The sequence below is a fragment of the Magnolia sinica genome, chromosome 4, assembly GCF_029962835.1.
Source record: "Magnolia sinica isolate HGM2019 chromosome 4, MsV1, whole genome shotgun sequence".
In the NCBI taxonomy this organism is placed as follows: domain Eukaryota; kingdom Viridiplantae; phylum Streptophyta; class Magnoliopsida; order Magnoliales; family Magnoliaceae; genus Magnolia; species Magnolia sinica.
The window spans coordinates 45,502,663-45,517,776 of NC_080576.1; the positions used below are offsets into that span (position 1 = coordinate 45,502,663).

The 15,114-nt window shown below is 39.0% G+C and overlaps 1 protein-coding gene and 1 long non-coding RNA gene across 3 annotated transcripts; both read left to right on the forward strand.

The window, feature by feature from the left end:
- The first annotated feature begins 4,686 nt into the window (after positions 1 to 4,686).
- Positions 4,687 to 9,073, forward strand: LOC131243070 (protein indeterminate-domain 5, chloroplastic-like). Of its 2 annotated transcripts, none has more exons than XM_058242149.1 (3): positions 4,687 to 5,352; positions 5,486 to 5,882; positions 7,494 to 9,073. In XM_058242149.1, exons 1-3 carry the CDS (start codon positions 5,205 to 5,207, stop codon positions 8,776 to 8,778), a joined length of 1,830 nt encoding a protein of 609 aa, XP_058098132.1. In that variant the 5' UTR covers positions 4,687 to 5,204; the 3' UTR covers positions 8,779 to 9,073. The 2 variants fall into 2 exon arrangements, with proteins under 2 accessions (XP_058098132.1, XP_058098134.1); XM_058242151.1 differs by having other exon boundaries at positions 5,217 to 5,356.
- Positions 9,074 to 12,500: 3,427 nt separating this feature from the next.
- Positions 12,501 to 14,170, forward strand: LOC131244479 (uncharacterized). Its single transcript, XR_009170315.1, has 2 exons — positions 12,501 to 13,204; positions 13,398 to 14,170. It is a non-coding gene; the product is annotated as an uncharacterized LOC131244479 (long non-coding RNA).
- The last annotated feature ends 944 nt before the right edge of the window (positions 14,171 to 15,114 follow it).

Consider the following 15,114-nt stretch of genomic DNA (forward strand, 5'->3'; position numbering starts at 1 on the left):
TCCACATCTGAAGTAGTCACAATTGTCCTCCATAATATAGACCTTTTGTAAGTACTTATATTTAAAGCACACTTAATGTTGTCAAATTTCGTAATTCTGGATGAATCACAAATATACTCAAGTATTCTTTGGCAACTCATGAAGATCACTTAAAGACAGGTTGAACATCTCAAAGTCAACCTAACATCTCAAGCCTTAAAGACATTGCATGGTTCAAGACTGAAACACTCTGTATATGTCAACCATCTAGTGGTATAAACCTTAGAATTTATTATTATTATTATTATTATTATAAAATTAAGATTATATCTTCATTCCGGAGAAAAAATAAAGGATACAAAGAGTCCATTCGGAAAGGACCGAAGATAAAAGGACCGGTCCTGCCTATTATTTCCTATACAAAGCATTCCTATGAATCCTAATGGAACCCAACCCAAATTTATCAAGAAATATACGGCCCTTGACTAGGTGAGGGAGGTTGGAGGAACCCTGAAAAAAAAAACTGCTAACTTGCCTCGAACTCCCTTCCTTGGCCAGCCCATCAGCCGGCCCGTCTGGTGGTATAAACCTTAGAATGACCCTAGGTTAGGTGTTTTTAAAATTTAGCCATTAATATAATGAATAGAATGAAATATTAGTGAAGTTCGTCTAGCCCGATTTCAAGTTCGGCTAGCCCGACTCTGGTTCGGTCAACCAAACTTGACAATCGGCCAACCCGAGTTTTGTTCGGTCAAGTTTCCAGTAATACAACTTTTTGGACTTCAGGCAAATTTGGCCAGCCGAACCCTGTATTTGGCCCACCAAATTTTGGCTTAAGCCAACAAAAAATTTGATTTCTCTTATCTCATGGAATTTGAAAGCCGTTGAATCGCAATCTTTGAAATCCAGTCAACTGAATCAAAATTCGAGCTAACCGAATTTTCAAATACTTTGGCTATAAATAGAGGCCTTCTCTCATTCTTTTAAGATACAAAAATTAGTGAATAATCTACTTAAGCAAAGAGAGAAAGTTAGGCCCTCCTTAAGCTATTTATGCAGTAATTTTAATCTTTATTTTAACCCATTTTATTCTTTCTCAAGTAAGTTTTAATTATTTTTGAGAGAGTAATTCATACTCTACTTGAAATTTAGATAATTGAATTTGTAGCATTAGGGTTTTCTTTTGTTACATTGAAAATACTTTAGATCCTTTCATTCTTTTGGGTTGAACATATACCTCTATTCTTAAGAAAGAAGATCACTGCAATCAAGCTTCAGTCACATCTTCATATCAGCATTTGAAGGTAAGTACCTTGTATTTACTTTTGTTTCATTTGGATTTTTTTGAGATAGCCCGAAAATCTTAGCCGGTTATTTTGTGGTGAGCTTGTTGAAATCACAAAGTAGGTTTTGTTGTGATAGTTCGTGAAAATCACAAGAATTGTATCAAGTTGTTAAGATGATCTTGTGAAAACATTAATATAGTGAAAGCCAAAATTACAAGGGTAGTAATTTTGGGAGTGGAGTAGGTGTGGTTTTAAGCACCGAACCAATATAAGTCCTTGTGCATTGGTTGTGATTGATTATCTCTTTATTATGAATGCTTTATTTATTTTTATCTCTTGCAAGTTTGAAAGATTGATCTCAAAGACGTCATGAAATAAGGTTGTCCTACCTAAATCTTTTAGGTGAAGGTTGTCTTATGAACTATTTGCAATCAAGGTTTTAATACTCTAAACAATTGAGATTAATTGTTTATTTAGTTCACATTATATCGAAATATTTGGTATTGTCTTATTCATCCCTCCTATAGGACATCGATAGCTCGTCTTTTCACCTTTGATTATGACTTCATAGATGCCTCTATATAGGTGGTTGAGTTCAAAAGGAGATAGAGCAAGTTTCTAACCCTGAGCAAGTACCTCAAACAAATGAGTGTACTCATTTGCAGAGCATTCACACAGAGTAAACGTTAGCAAATGCAGAGCAATAGGAAATTCGTATGCTCTTTGTAATCAACCGGTCCACTGCATTTGTGATAGCTCGCATAAAGTAAGAATAGACTTTACTAGCTTTATTTGTGAAACGTTTAATTTCTTTTTATGCAAAACCACAGCAGACATCTTTACCGAAGGGAAGAAGTTGAGTGAGGGCCGTGACGTCTAAGATGGTTGGACTCATGGGGCCACATCCGAAGAAGAACGTGTTGGTAGAAGAACTCCAGAATATTGAAGTTGCTGTGAGAAAAGTAACATCTAATGGGTAATCATGGATGGATAGCTTGATGCATTCATAAATGGCCAAATTTCTTCATGTTGTTTTATATTAAGAGAAAACGCTAACAAACCAAGTATCCCATTCTGTTAGTGGCTTCAACCATATCCTAGGATTTTTTAGAGTATTGGTAAGTTTAAGGACAGATCCGGATTAAATCAGTAGAATTTCACTAGGGCAAATGAGAAACAGGGGATTGATCATGCTAACATCATCGACATTTGTTGCTGCTGGAGAAAATGTCGGACCCATGTAGTAGTAACCTCAAATAGGTGATTTAAAGACTGTTTTATTAAGATATGATTCAAAAAGGGTATCCATCATTGTGACTAGATCTTCTTGATGGAAAGAGGGGGAAGAAGACAATGATGCAGCCATTGATCGAAGATGAGATAAGAGTTTGAATCTAAATGTTTCGAGAAAGCATAGAGAGGGAAGAATACCAAAATGACGTTTATATTGGGTGAGGCGATAGAGCATTTATTAGGATATCATTGTGATTTATTTATAAACGATGTAGGAAAACATGTCGAAATGGGGTTCGACTCTTATTTCGATGAAGGGCAGTTGCTGCTGATGTTTTGCAATGAGTCGGCCGAAGACAATTATCGAAGTGTCGACACATGCAATTAATTAATACTGCATTAATGAGGGGTCGCACGTCACTTTCACCTTTTCTAGAGGCCAAACTATGCAAGGGAAGTGTCCATCCCCATGGTCCCCGTTCCTCATGAGAACCAATCAGAGTAAGTTACGTGTGATCTGGATGGATCAACATATTATTTTTTATGTTTTGTAGAGATTAATGAAGACAATTTCTTAGTGACATAGTTGGAGTACATCGAGCAATGCCACACCATTCTTCAGACGGTCGATCGTGAAAGAGCGGTTACATGACAGATGACAGAAAAAGAAATAAAGGAAAGAAGTATTGTTGAACGATATAGCAACCGTCAAAACGTGGGAAGCATTTAGATGATTGAGTAAGGTTATAAATAGCAAAGGGATTCAGTAAAAACAAGGAGTCTCATATAAATCCAATCAAAATAAATATTATCTTTCAATTATCTTTTCAACTATCTAGTCTTTTACATTCCTTAGTGTAATCTTTTACTTTCCTGACCAAGTAAATTATATTTCTTATGGCCAAAACTATATGATGGTATCAAATGCTATATCGATCATGGTTGCCAAAACGTCGTTGTGGAATCTGACTCCACTTGGACTGTCCAAAGCCTGCTGCATCACTCCTCCCCCTCCTGGAAGTGGGCTTATTGGCTCTCTAGAATCAGAGCTCTTATGGCCTCGGGCTCCTCTCTTAATCATATCCATTAGGAGGCCAATGGTCTAGCCGATAGTCTTGCTAAGCTTAGTAGCTCTCAGCAGACGGATAGTCTCTTCTCCAGTATGTCACCTCTTCGGTGTTTCTTAAGAGGCCAGATTCTCCTAGATAAAATGGGGCTGGGTGCGCTTCATTCGGTAAAATGACCAAAAAAATTTTTTTTGAAGAAAATCTAATTAGGTTTTAATTTTCTTCTGCTTCTTATGATAGGAGTGGTCTCCGAATTTCGTGGAGATTCCTCCCGAATGTGTAAAATTCTCTTTTTTCAATGAAGCAATCTCTTCTTAAAAATAAAAAATAAATTTACATTTCTTATTGTAATTTTTTACTTTTCACCTGATATTACATTTCATAGTGTAATCCGTAGCATTAATCAAGTAACTGGTAATTATAATTGTAATTCGAGTATACGCTTGCACGCTGGATTGAATTTTTCACTTGGAAAGGTGTTTTGCAGGTGTTCTTTATGACTGACTATAAGAATCACTTTCTCATTTCACTTTATCTATAATGAAAAGCTCTTTCGTACAAAAGACAAAAGTATAGCCCATCATCAGAGGACTAACACTACCCTCTAAATGTTGCCCGATGTCGTTTACATATTGAGCGAATAGGCAACCAATCTTATCAAATCTCGGTCATACACTATGTGTATGCACAACTCGATGCATGGGATCATAGTTTTTTGGTTTGCTTTTAGCGGCAAGTTCAATTCTGGCACACCCCATTCCAACCACATAAAACAAAGCAAACATTTCATTAAAATCCATGTATTAAATACTCATAAATGCATTTTAAAAGCAATGCCAAACAGGCTCTTATTCTTATTTAACTGGCCGTTGGCATTAACTTCACTAATAAAAAGAGGATATACAAAATATAAATATAAATAAAATAAAAAAGATTGACTTAAGAGTCAAAGCAGGAAAGCAGCACATAGGTAAAAAGGAGAATGTGAGGAATTACAGTGGGGAACGAAGTGAGGTTTGTCGGGACACGTACGAGAGGAGAGAAGATACGATATTAGAGAAGGAGAGCCGACCTATACGTATATAATCATACGAGTGGGTGGCCCCTCTCAGATCGATCGCCGCGTAACGACACAAATAGCCTGTGTGAGAGTGTAGCATCAACACCTCTCTCTCTCTCTCTCTCTCTCTCTCTCATAAGATTAGAGATGAATACCGGGAAACCTGTAGAAACAAAGAAGTGAAAGGCCACACAAAACCAAAAGACGAAGAACACGAATAACCACTTCAATTTCAATAACCCCACAAAAGAGAGGGAGAGAGGATTTTGAATTGGGTTGTCGTTTTTATGTATTTTGTTTTGGTTGTAATTGGAACTTAGATTTTATTTTTTTCTTCCTTTCTTTTTGTTCTTTCTAAGTCTATTACTTCGGTGTTTGGAGGCTTTTAGAGGAGAATAGGGAAGGTAGATCAATACCTAGATACCAGAATTTTTCATTTTTCATTTTTTCCCATTTGTCCTCTTTTCTTGATTTATGGTGGGAGGCTTCCAGCTATAGGCTTGAGATTTCATGTTGGGTGGTGAGAAATTTGGGTGATTGAGATTAGTCAGTGAGGAGGACGAAGAGGAGTTTTGGGAGATGGCCACAGCTTCATCATCCTCGGCACCGTTCTTCATCATGAGAGAAGAAGATCAGATAAAACAGCAGCAGTCCTCCACCCCCACTTCATCAACAGCACCAATCCCAAACCCTCCAAAGAAGAAAAGGAATCTCCCAGGAACACCAAGCAAGTTACTATACATTCATTCTCTCTCTCTCTCTCTCTCTCTCTCTCTCTCTCTCTCTCTCTCTCTCTCTCTCCCTCTCAACCCTAATTGGGACTTTTTGGCTTTTGCATGTGTTGATTTTTTTGAGCACAGATCCAGATGCAGAGGTGATTGCACTGTCCCCCAAGACCCTGATGGCCACCAACAGGTTCATATGTGAGGTGTGCAACAAGGGGTTCCAAAGGGAGCAAAACCTACAACTGCATAGGAGAGGCCACAACCTTCCATGGAAGCTGAGGCAGAAGTCTACAAAGGAGGTGAGGAGGAAGGTGTACCTCTGCCCTGAGCCCACATGTGTGCACCATGACCCCTCAAGGGCCCTTGGAGACCTCACTGGCATCAAGAAGCATTTCTGCAGGAAACATGGTGAGAAGAAATGGAAGTGTGACAAGTGCTCCAAAAGATATGCTGTGCAGTCTGATTGGAAGGCCCATTCAAAGACATGTGGTACAAGAGAATATAGATGCGATTGTGGAACCCTTTTCTCAAGGTAACATTATCCTATCCCTGCTAACCCTAGTAAGTGCTAATATGGGATTGTGGTTGGGGATTAGATATGGATGATGAAATGAGGTTGTGGGTTTTTGAGAAAATGGAGGTTTTTTCGGGTTTTATGTTAGGTCTGTGAAAGACGCGATTTTGGTACCCATCTCTCAATGGCGCCACCACTTCTGTTTAGTAGCAGTAAAATGGTTTTAGCAATGGTATTAGAGATGTAGGTTTGACAGAACAGGGAAAAGGTCCGTGAAGATATGAGAGAGATGGAGTCGGTTTATTTATTTTTATTTATTTTTTATTGTAGTGTTTTGGGTGAGGGAGGGTTGCTACGTGTAGTTGAAGGGCAGTGGGACTCGTCCCACGTGAATAATCCGTGAAACTGCCATGGTCATCGAGAATTCAAAGGGGGTAAACAGACGTCTTTCTCCTCGGAACCAACGCCCTTTTCGGCCTTCCTACTTTTTCATATTCACGTGCTGCCATTGAACAACTGTGCGGTTGTGTTCTCTTCTGGGTTGGATAGATGCGGGCAGGCTGGGTATCCTGCAGGACCCTTTTTTATGAAAACACTAGGAAGCTGATTGATGCCTCTCTCTCTCTCTCTCTCTCTCTCTCTCTCTCTCTCTCTCTCTGTGTGCATGGGCTTTTACTGAATCAGTAGTGCCGAAATAGGACTACCCATTGATGAGTTTTTTGCAATTTGGAAAGCTATGTAATTAGATTAGAACACAAAACAGTTTTCATGGGCTGTGTATTAATTGAAGAATAAGAACCGAAAATGGGGGTCTTGATTGATGATTTTTCATGTTTTTAGTAAAATTCTGGCATGGTAGAGCAGACTCCACATGGTTTGTGGCATTAATTGAAGAACGTGGCCCTTGATTCATGCTTCTAGGAAATACTCTCTCATCTCATTAATTGAAGTTCCGGTCCTTGAAATGGGTTTTATTGATTGCTTTGTTCATTTCTAGATTTCATTCTCGCAAAATTCTTTCATCTCTCTACATTCCATTTTCTTTCTTCTCTTGGGAAGTGAAACAATTTCCTTAAGCTTTCTTGTTTCTATCATTGTTTCTTGTACATGCGGATAAAATTACTTGATTTTCCTTAGCTTTCTGTCTTTACTGTTGAAATGAATTAATTTCCTCCATCTCTCTCTCTCTCTCTCTCTCTCTCTCTCTCTCTCTTTATATATATATATAGATGTTTCTTTCATTGCATTAACTCAATTACCCATTTAAAATAAAAATTGAGTTTTCTTCATTGATGCATTTCACATTCTAACTACATTAATCTTCCTTCTTCATTGTCTTTCTTTCTCTAGATGGTAAACATTATGCAAGCTTTTCTTTTCTTTTCTTTTCTTTCCTTAGGAAGAAACTTCATGTTAGTTCACCTCCTTTTTTTTTCTTTCTTTCTTTCTTAAACTGAAGTGAATTCCCTTTTCTATATTTGGTAATATTTTGGAATATGGACTAGTACGAAAGAACATGGATTTTCCTTGATGATTTTCTAGTTTGTAGAAACTTATTTTTGTCTTTCTTTTTTTAATGAAAAGTTAATGAATTGAATTAATTCATTTCGTTCCTAATTATGTTTTTAGGAGGGATAGCTTCATTACCCACAGGGCCTTTTGTGATGCATTGGCTCAAGAGAGTGCAAGGCTCCCAACTGGACTCAACACAATGGGAAGCCACTTATATGGAAATAACAACATGGGCTTAGGCCTATCCCAAGTGGGTTCTCAAATCTCCTCATTACAAGACCAAAACCACCCATCTACCAACATCTTGAGACTCAGTGGCGGCAGTGCAACACAATTTGATCACCTTATTTCTGCCTCCAATCCCTCATTATTCCGTTCAACACAACAGCCTGCACCTTCGTCTGCATTCTTTCTCCCGACTTCAAACCAGGATTTTAACGAAGAATCACAGTCCCACCATGACTCGTTGCAAAGCAAATCTTTCCATGGGCTAATGCAGCTACCTGATCTACAAAACAACACCAACAGCTCTTCTTCTGCCGCAGCAGCTGCGAATCTATTCAACCTAGGGTTCTTTTCCAACAGTAATAGCACCAGCATCAACAACCGCAATAATGCAAACAACAATAACAACCATCTAGCATCAACCTCCTTATTGGTTCCTGATCAATTTAGCAATGGAAATGGCGGTGAGGCGACCTCACTCTTTTCTGGTAATCTCATGGGCAATCAAATGCACTCAGGTGTATCTTCTCTCTACAGCACTACCATGCAAAATGACTCCATCATCCCTCAAATGTCTGCGACTGCCTTACTTCAGAAAGCTGCGCAAATGGGTGCGACAACAAGCGGAAACAATGCAACATTGTTTAGAAGCTTTGGCAGCTCCTCTAGCATTTCAAAACCAGATACCTCACCCATGTCTATTAATTTTCGCAGTGGTTTTGGTAGCGGTGGTGATGGGAGCTTGAGAGCACAGCTAGAAAATGAAACCCACCTCCAAGACCTTATGAATTCCTTGACGAATGGAAACCCTCCGGTTTTTGGAGGCGGGTCTGGAGGAGTTGCTACATTTGGGGGCAACTGCACTAGTGGCGACCCTGAACAGGAAACTGGATACAGCAACTTTAACGTTGGTAGAATCCCCATGAACCAACGTCACCACAATACGAATTTATGTAACATGGAGGAAGCAAAGCTGCATCAAAATCTAGCCACTGGCATTGGAGGATCGGATAGACTCACTAGAGACTTCCTAGGTGTCGGGGGAATGGTGAGAAGCATGAGCGGTGGGATCTCACAAAGAGAGCAACATCACGGCATCGACATTGGCTCTTTGGATTCAGAAATGAATTCTGCCGCAGCAGCAAATCAATCTTTCAGGGCTCGGAACTTGCAATGAGAATGGGTGGAGGAAAGAGAAAAGGAGGTAATCCAGGTATGTAACTCAACTTGGTGAATTTGGTTGAGCAAGTTGTGGTGTTTTACTTTTCTTTTTCTTTTGTTTTAATAATTCGTACAGTAGGATTTCATAAGTATATTTGCCTTGGGCTTTATTAAAGTTTGGGTTTCAATTCCTTTCTAACGCATGAACTGAAAAATACTTGATTTTTTCTTCTCTTTTTGTCTTTCTCATGTTCCGGTTACTGCTAAGAAGGGAGACTTGTGAACTAGATAAAACAAAATAACCTCTCTTCTCTGTGGTGTGTATGTGAATGAAAATGAGAGAAGGAAATACCTCTCTTCTCTATGGTGTGTGTGAATGAGAGAGAAATTATCCTTCATGTCTCTACGTGAATGTCCATGCCCATATCTTATTTTCCTGGGAAATGCTACCAAACTGAAGTCACTCCAGTGAACTTTGCTAGTTTACTTGCTGCCCCACAACCCAACCAGGAAGATCCAGAGCGCTCATCGAGAAGGTACTACCTGCTTATCTAAAAGGCCACACAAGTACATTTGAAGATCACTGGTCAATTTTCAACCACCTATTTGTTTTGAACAAATGTGGTCTACCCAATCGACGGACCAGCCCGACTCTCTTTTCTGGAAAATCAAAATAGTGGATCCAACCTCATGAGCTGCTCGGATCTCTCACGTGTGTACGTGCGAAGGCTGAGTAGACTCGCGAGAGCAGCCATCTGCTTTCTCCTATGAAATACACTTGCAGCCACCTACACCGTAGCTAAATGGAGAAACGAGAAATTCCATTGCTGGTTTGACATTCCATCGAAACATTCCGCTCTCTTCGTCTATATTTCATGGTCTTTCCCGCTTTGACTCCCTCAGTAAATAACCCAATGATACATCTGAACCTGAATAATGTATTCTTGCTTCCCACTTGGCACAAGTGGGGCTAACTGCTTGCTGATCTGAACCATTTGAGCAATGGGCCCCACTAATGAATAACATCCCTCAAGATTCGAGGTCCCTAGGCATCCAAACTGTGGCCTTTTTTTCTGGACCGTTTCTTTATTTCTTTCTTTATCATCTATTAGTAGGCTACTGATGAAAGTTTTAGGATTTCCTCCTTGGTATAATTTTGCTACATCTACTATCGACATGAAACCTATTAATTCAACGGTTTAGATCACCTAAGCATGGGCCTCAGTTTCATTAACTTGCGAATGAGGCACCCACATCTGTTGGTCTCTCGGTCAAACGTTTTTTTTTTTTTTAAATGATCCGATACATGTCGTATGCGGAAAATATCCAATCCGTGCAAACGGTGGGCCAACAATAAGGATCACGTGATATGATAATCAGGCCAATCCACTTATTGAACGGGGCACAACATCCAAATCAATGGACAGTCAGTGGCATTTCTCATTTTCTGGTGTGCCCACAGGATAAGTGGATTGGACTGATTATCCTTTCCATGTTATCATCGTGGTGTGGCCCACCTTTTGCACGGATTGGATGTTCTACAAATGTGACATGCTGGCAGGAAAAGGCTGGCTACATAAGAACTTCTGATACAGAGGTCCTTACTCTTACTCGGGTCGTAGACTCCCAGGAGTTTCAACACCGGGTCAAGGGTTCGAGTACCCACGGTAGTGAAATCCCACGGCGTGCGTGTGTGGGGTGTGTGTGCGTGTCGGCGTGCATGTGTGGGGCGTGTGTGCGTGTGTAAGCGTGTGTGTGTGGGGTGTGTGTGCCTGTGTAAAAAACATAAATAAATAAATAAATAAACTTCTGATACAGCCGATGTATCTTATCACATCGCTGTTTTTTTTTTTTTTTTTCCCCTTACATTGGTAACTACGAGACCGGACACTGTCTCACATCCGTACCTGCATTCTACATTGTATTTTCGTATATGCCCTCACATTAGCTAACCTGCGCCGTATGTTCCCCTCCCTTATAACCCGCGCACGGCATCCTGGCCGTACATGAACCATCCAACGGTTCTGAATCATCATTATTTGTTGGTTTTTTGTCATGAACTAAAGAATACAAGCAGCATGTTGTGGGCTAGTGCAGAGAGGCCGCAGAGGCATATGGGGATGTCGTTGTGGTAATTATTCTCAAAGTCCAGTGGCAGTGATGTCGTTTTGGAATTATAGTAAAATCCAACGGCTGTGATTTATTTTTCTTTCTCTTTCTCTCACACAATCATTGCTGTTTTTCTTTTCTATTCTTTCTTTTTTTGCAGAGAGAAAAAAAAAAAAAAAAAAAAATTCTCTGGAAAACACATTATCATGCATGTTCATTCACGAGAAAAATAGTAAATTTTCCTTTGTTTCTCGTTGGGAGGAGGGTTTTCATGTATAGATGATTTCTGGTGGTGCATGCGGGGAAACTATCAGGTGCAAATATTTCACTATGATTATATTGCAAACACTTGTGGTAGGGCTGTGATGTGCCCATGACATCTACTCTGATCATCATGCAAGCTACTTTTGGTTTAACCGTGGACCCCAAAGTCAATCCAATCGAAAACTCAGGAACCAAAACGACTGGAAAGTTGTCAGGGGAATGCCCGCCATTGTTTTCAGAGAGTAATCCACTGCATTCATATGAAATGTCTGGCCCAGATATTTGAATCGAATGCATTGGAAGGAGGCACACACAACATAGTGAACCCTCCACGAAATCAATGGATGGTGAGTTGGAAATTTATGAAATGCAACGGAACTTAAAATGTGTTTTTCAAAAATTTATTTTGCCAATATCAATCATCTTTAATAATCTCATATTTCTAAAACTCTATACTTTAGAATAAATGATTACATATACTTAATTAAAGTACGCACCATGTACAACCCATCATCGATGGTGATCTTCCAAAGTAGAGTCTCTTTGGATCAATCCCAAATACAGGAAGGGGCCGAGCTCAACATCAGCCTTGGACAAGGGACAAGGAACCAGCACATGTCCACCCAAGTGGACCCTACATGTTCACGTGTGTAGAGGATGTGAGATGATGAAGAGGAGAGATGATCTCTCTCTCTCTCTCTCTCTCTCTCTCTCTCTCTCTCTCTCTCTCTCTCTAGGTCATGCTTAAGAGGGACGTCCCTCTCTTTGTTAGGGAGTTCTCCCATCTTGGATATGAACTTAATTAAAAAAAAAAAAAAAAAAAAAAAAAAACCCTACCTCATCAATTCATGCTCATCTGATCCAATCCTTCGAGTGTTATGGCTATCTACCAAAGATCCTATATCTATCTATGTCAAGTGGTGAACCATCATATTTAGGTCATCAAGTACGATTAAAATAGTTTTAATAGTTAAAACAAAACCTCAACTATTGAAAACCTTTATAAAATCATTTAAAACCTCTCAAAATACCAACCTGATAGAAATTCACTTGATGAATATTTAATGTACTAACTCTCTACCATAAACACATTCCTAGGAAATCAATGGAATCTTTATCGGCCCATGTAATGATAAACAGATCTTGATAAATGCACTCAGCTACAACATTTTTACTGCCCACACAGTAGCCTCATAAAGTATGACAAAATACATACAACCATGATCCTAAACCTCATATGTCCTCGAGTTTAAGAATTATTAAGTTCTAATGCATTGAATACTCGTGATGATCATGGCTTAACATGGTACTAAGATATATGAAGTCTTTCCAATCAATAATGATTGTGTCCAATCTCAACATCCCAAAGACAACCACAAAAATCACTACTCCAGTTAACCTGTATTCATATAAGTTTAAGGTCACACTATATCTTAACTAAGGTGTAGTAATTTGTCCTCCTAAGACACTTGGTCACCATGATCTATGATTAAGATCATCGTTGTCACGTCCACATGACCTGTATAGATTGGACTCACGTTAGTTTTTTAGGGCACAACACTATAATGCTGCCCTCCCAATTACTCCTTTTGTTTATGACCCACTTTGAGTTTCATATTGGTGATTTTGTGGTTATGACTACTTATATAAGGAGGTAAGTAATAGTCAAAGTTGATGTCATCAACACAGGTGGGAATCAAGAAAGTCGTTTGCGCCAGATAATATCGGGTATATGTATGTATCTTGCGAGGTTAGTCATGCATGTATATGCATGATTACGTTATGTAATTTACATGAAGGCACGCTTGCATGCAGTGACTGCACATATGGAACCGTTCACACGTACGCATACTTTTTAATCTGTTTCTTGACGGACCAACTCATCCCTTTGATCAAAGACCGACTACGCTATAACATGGTGCATGTTCGGTGAATCTAGATCGCTTAAGTGGTGGGCTTACTTTGATGGATACAGGTAGGGAAAAAAAAAAGGCCACATAGATAGGAATGCTTGTTTGGCTATCGCATCTCGCAAGTGGCATGGGAGTGAGCTCAAAGCCGCTCATCAGGTAGACTCTCTCTCTCTCTCTCTCTCTCTCTCTCTCTCTCTCTCTCTCTCTCTCTTCCTTGGCTCAAAAATCAGAACGGTGTGTTCATTAACAGATTTAGAAAAGAAACAAATGGAAAAGATATTGACTAACGGTCATGTTCAAGGTTTATGTGGCTTGCCTGATAACTAAACCTGCCCTTTCTTTGGGCCAGGGCATTTTCATAGTCGGCAGCAACAGGTGATTGTGGAAGATCTATTGCACATGTGACTTAAAACCCTTCATCCATCTAATAAACGTAAGCAATCACGCCTGGCAGCCCAAGATAGGGAGATGGTACAGTAGAACGAGAAGAACTAGCATGCGGTTGAGCCAACGATCTCGTTAGACCTACCATGGATGGAAATTAATTTGAGATTGCAAAGATTGGATGATCATACCTATAAAGTTAGTGGCCTATGCATTATTGATGGTGAAAAAGAAAATCAGTTTAACAGTCAACATCAAGCGTTGGAAAATAAGGGCAAGTTGAGTAGAATGGATTTTAAAGTTTAGTTTTTAAACCTTAAATTTCAAACTTTGGGTGTTCAAATATGTTTGGCAACCTAGATTTCAAATTCCTAAATTCAGTATTTGTGTTTTGCAGTTTGGATCTTTACTTTAAAATTTTTCTAGAATTAATCTGAAAACATTCACAGGATAATGAATATAATGAACTAAATTGTCTCAAATATTTTAACATAACTTATGTAAGATAATCACTATATTGAGCATATTGTAAGATAGCCTCAACTTAAAAATAAGATATATATAAGTATCAAGTGGTCCAAAAAAAGTAAAAGTGATTTGGGTAGGTGGCAGTAACCAAATCTTCCAACCTACTTCAGAGCTTCTCCTAGAGGCAAGAGAAAATTCGGTTATGGACAAAATGGGTATATGTAATATTTATTTATCCTTATCATCATCAATGAAGGAGGCTCTTTTTTTTTTTTTTTTTAAATACATATTGGCCTATTTGCTCCATGGTGTATTGTTTTTTTGAGCGGAATGGTAAGCCCTGATCTCTTGGCTAGGTATAATATCTTAATTTAAGGTAACACATCCTCTAGTGACATTGAACTTTAAAAACTAGTAATAATGATAACAAAAAAAGTTTCTTATAAAATTTCCTGATTGAAGCAAAATTTTATATTAATTATTTTTGGATGGTTGTTAATATTTTTCTATCATGGCTCACAATAAATATGCTTAATCTTTTTAGCAGCCTGACATCATGGTGTGAACGCAAAGAAAACTATTTAACACTGTGAATGAGTTTTTTCTTAAACCAATTTGAAAATTTATTGGACCAATGCAAACAGGATGTACAACCATTCGGGTGAGCCAGAGCAAAAAGGCATCTTGGATCACCTATCATATAGACGGCCAAAAAAGGACTATACAAAACTGGCTTAAAGCTCAGAAGCTCTGAGGTAAAGGCCATCTGCCAAGGATGGGCTATTTCTTCATTCGCCTAAGTTCATGGAGGAGCATATTTTGTTAATGATAGCGATTCGGTACCAAATACCGTAGGGAGCATTTCCTATTGGATTGGGGGTCGCCTCAATAACAATGCAGGAGTCTAATTCTATCTAAATGTTATTTATCCTCATGCTCTCACAAATCTTGAGCCCATCCACCATCGCTTGTGCTTCCGCCACAGTATTGGAGACCCTCCAGTATCCATTGTGAAAGGCAAAGATAATCATCCCCCGGTGGTCTCTACAAACTCCTCTACAAATTTTTAGGTTTCCCTTTGAAAAACCATCAACGTTAAGCTTATACCAGCCCACATTCAATCTTATCCATTTAATGACTTGAAAATTCTACTCCTATGAGTGTTGCCACCAAGTCCCAAGCTTAAACTGATGAGGATTTTCTCCTCAGGCTCA

Excerpts from the sequence above, each read along its gene's own strand:
- LOC131243070 (XM_058242149.1), top strand. The coding sequence starts at position 5,205 with ATGGCCACAGCTTCATCATCCTCGGCACCGTTCTTCATCATGAGAGAA. Across the intron at positions 5,353-5,485 it reads GAATCTCCCAGGAACACCAA|ATCCAGATGCAGAGGTGATT; the intron begins GCAAGTTACTAT and ends TTTTGAGCACAG. Across the intron at positions 5,883-7,493 it reads TGTGGAACCCTTTTCTCAAG|GAGGGATAGCTTCATTACCC; the intron begins GTAACATTATCC and ends TTATGTTTTTAG.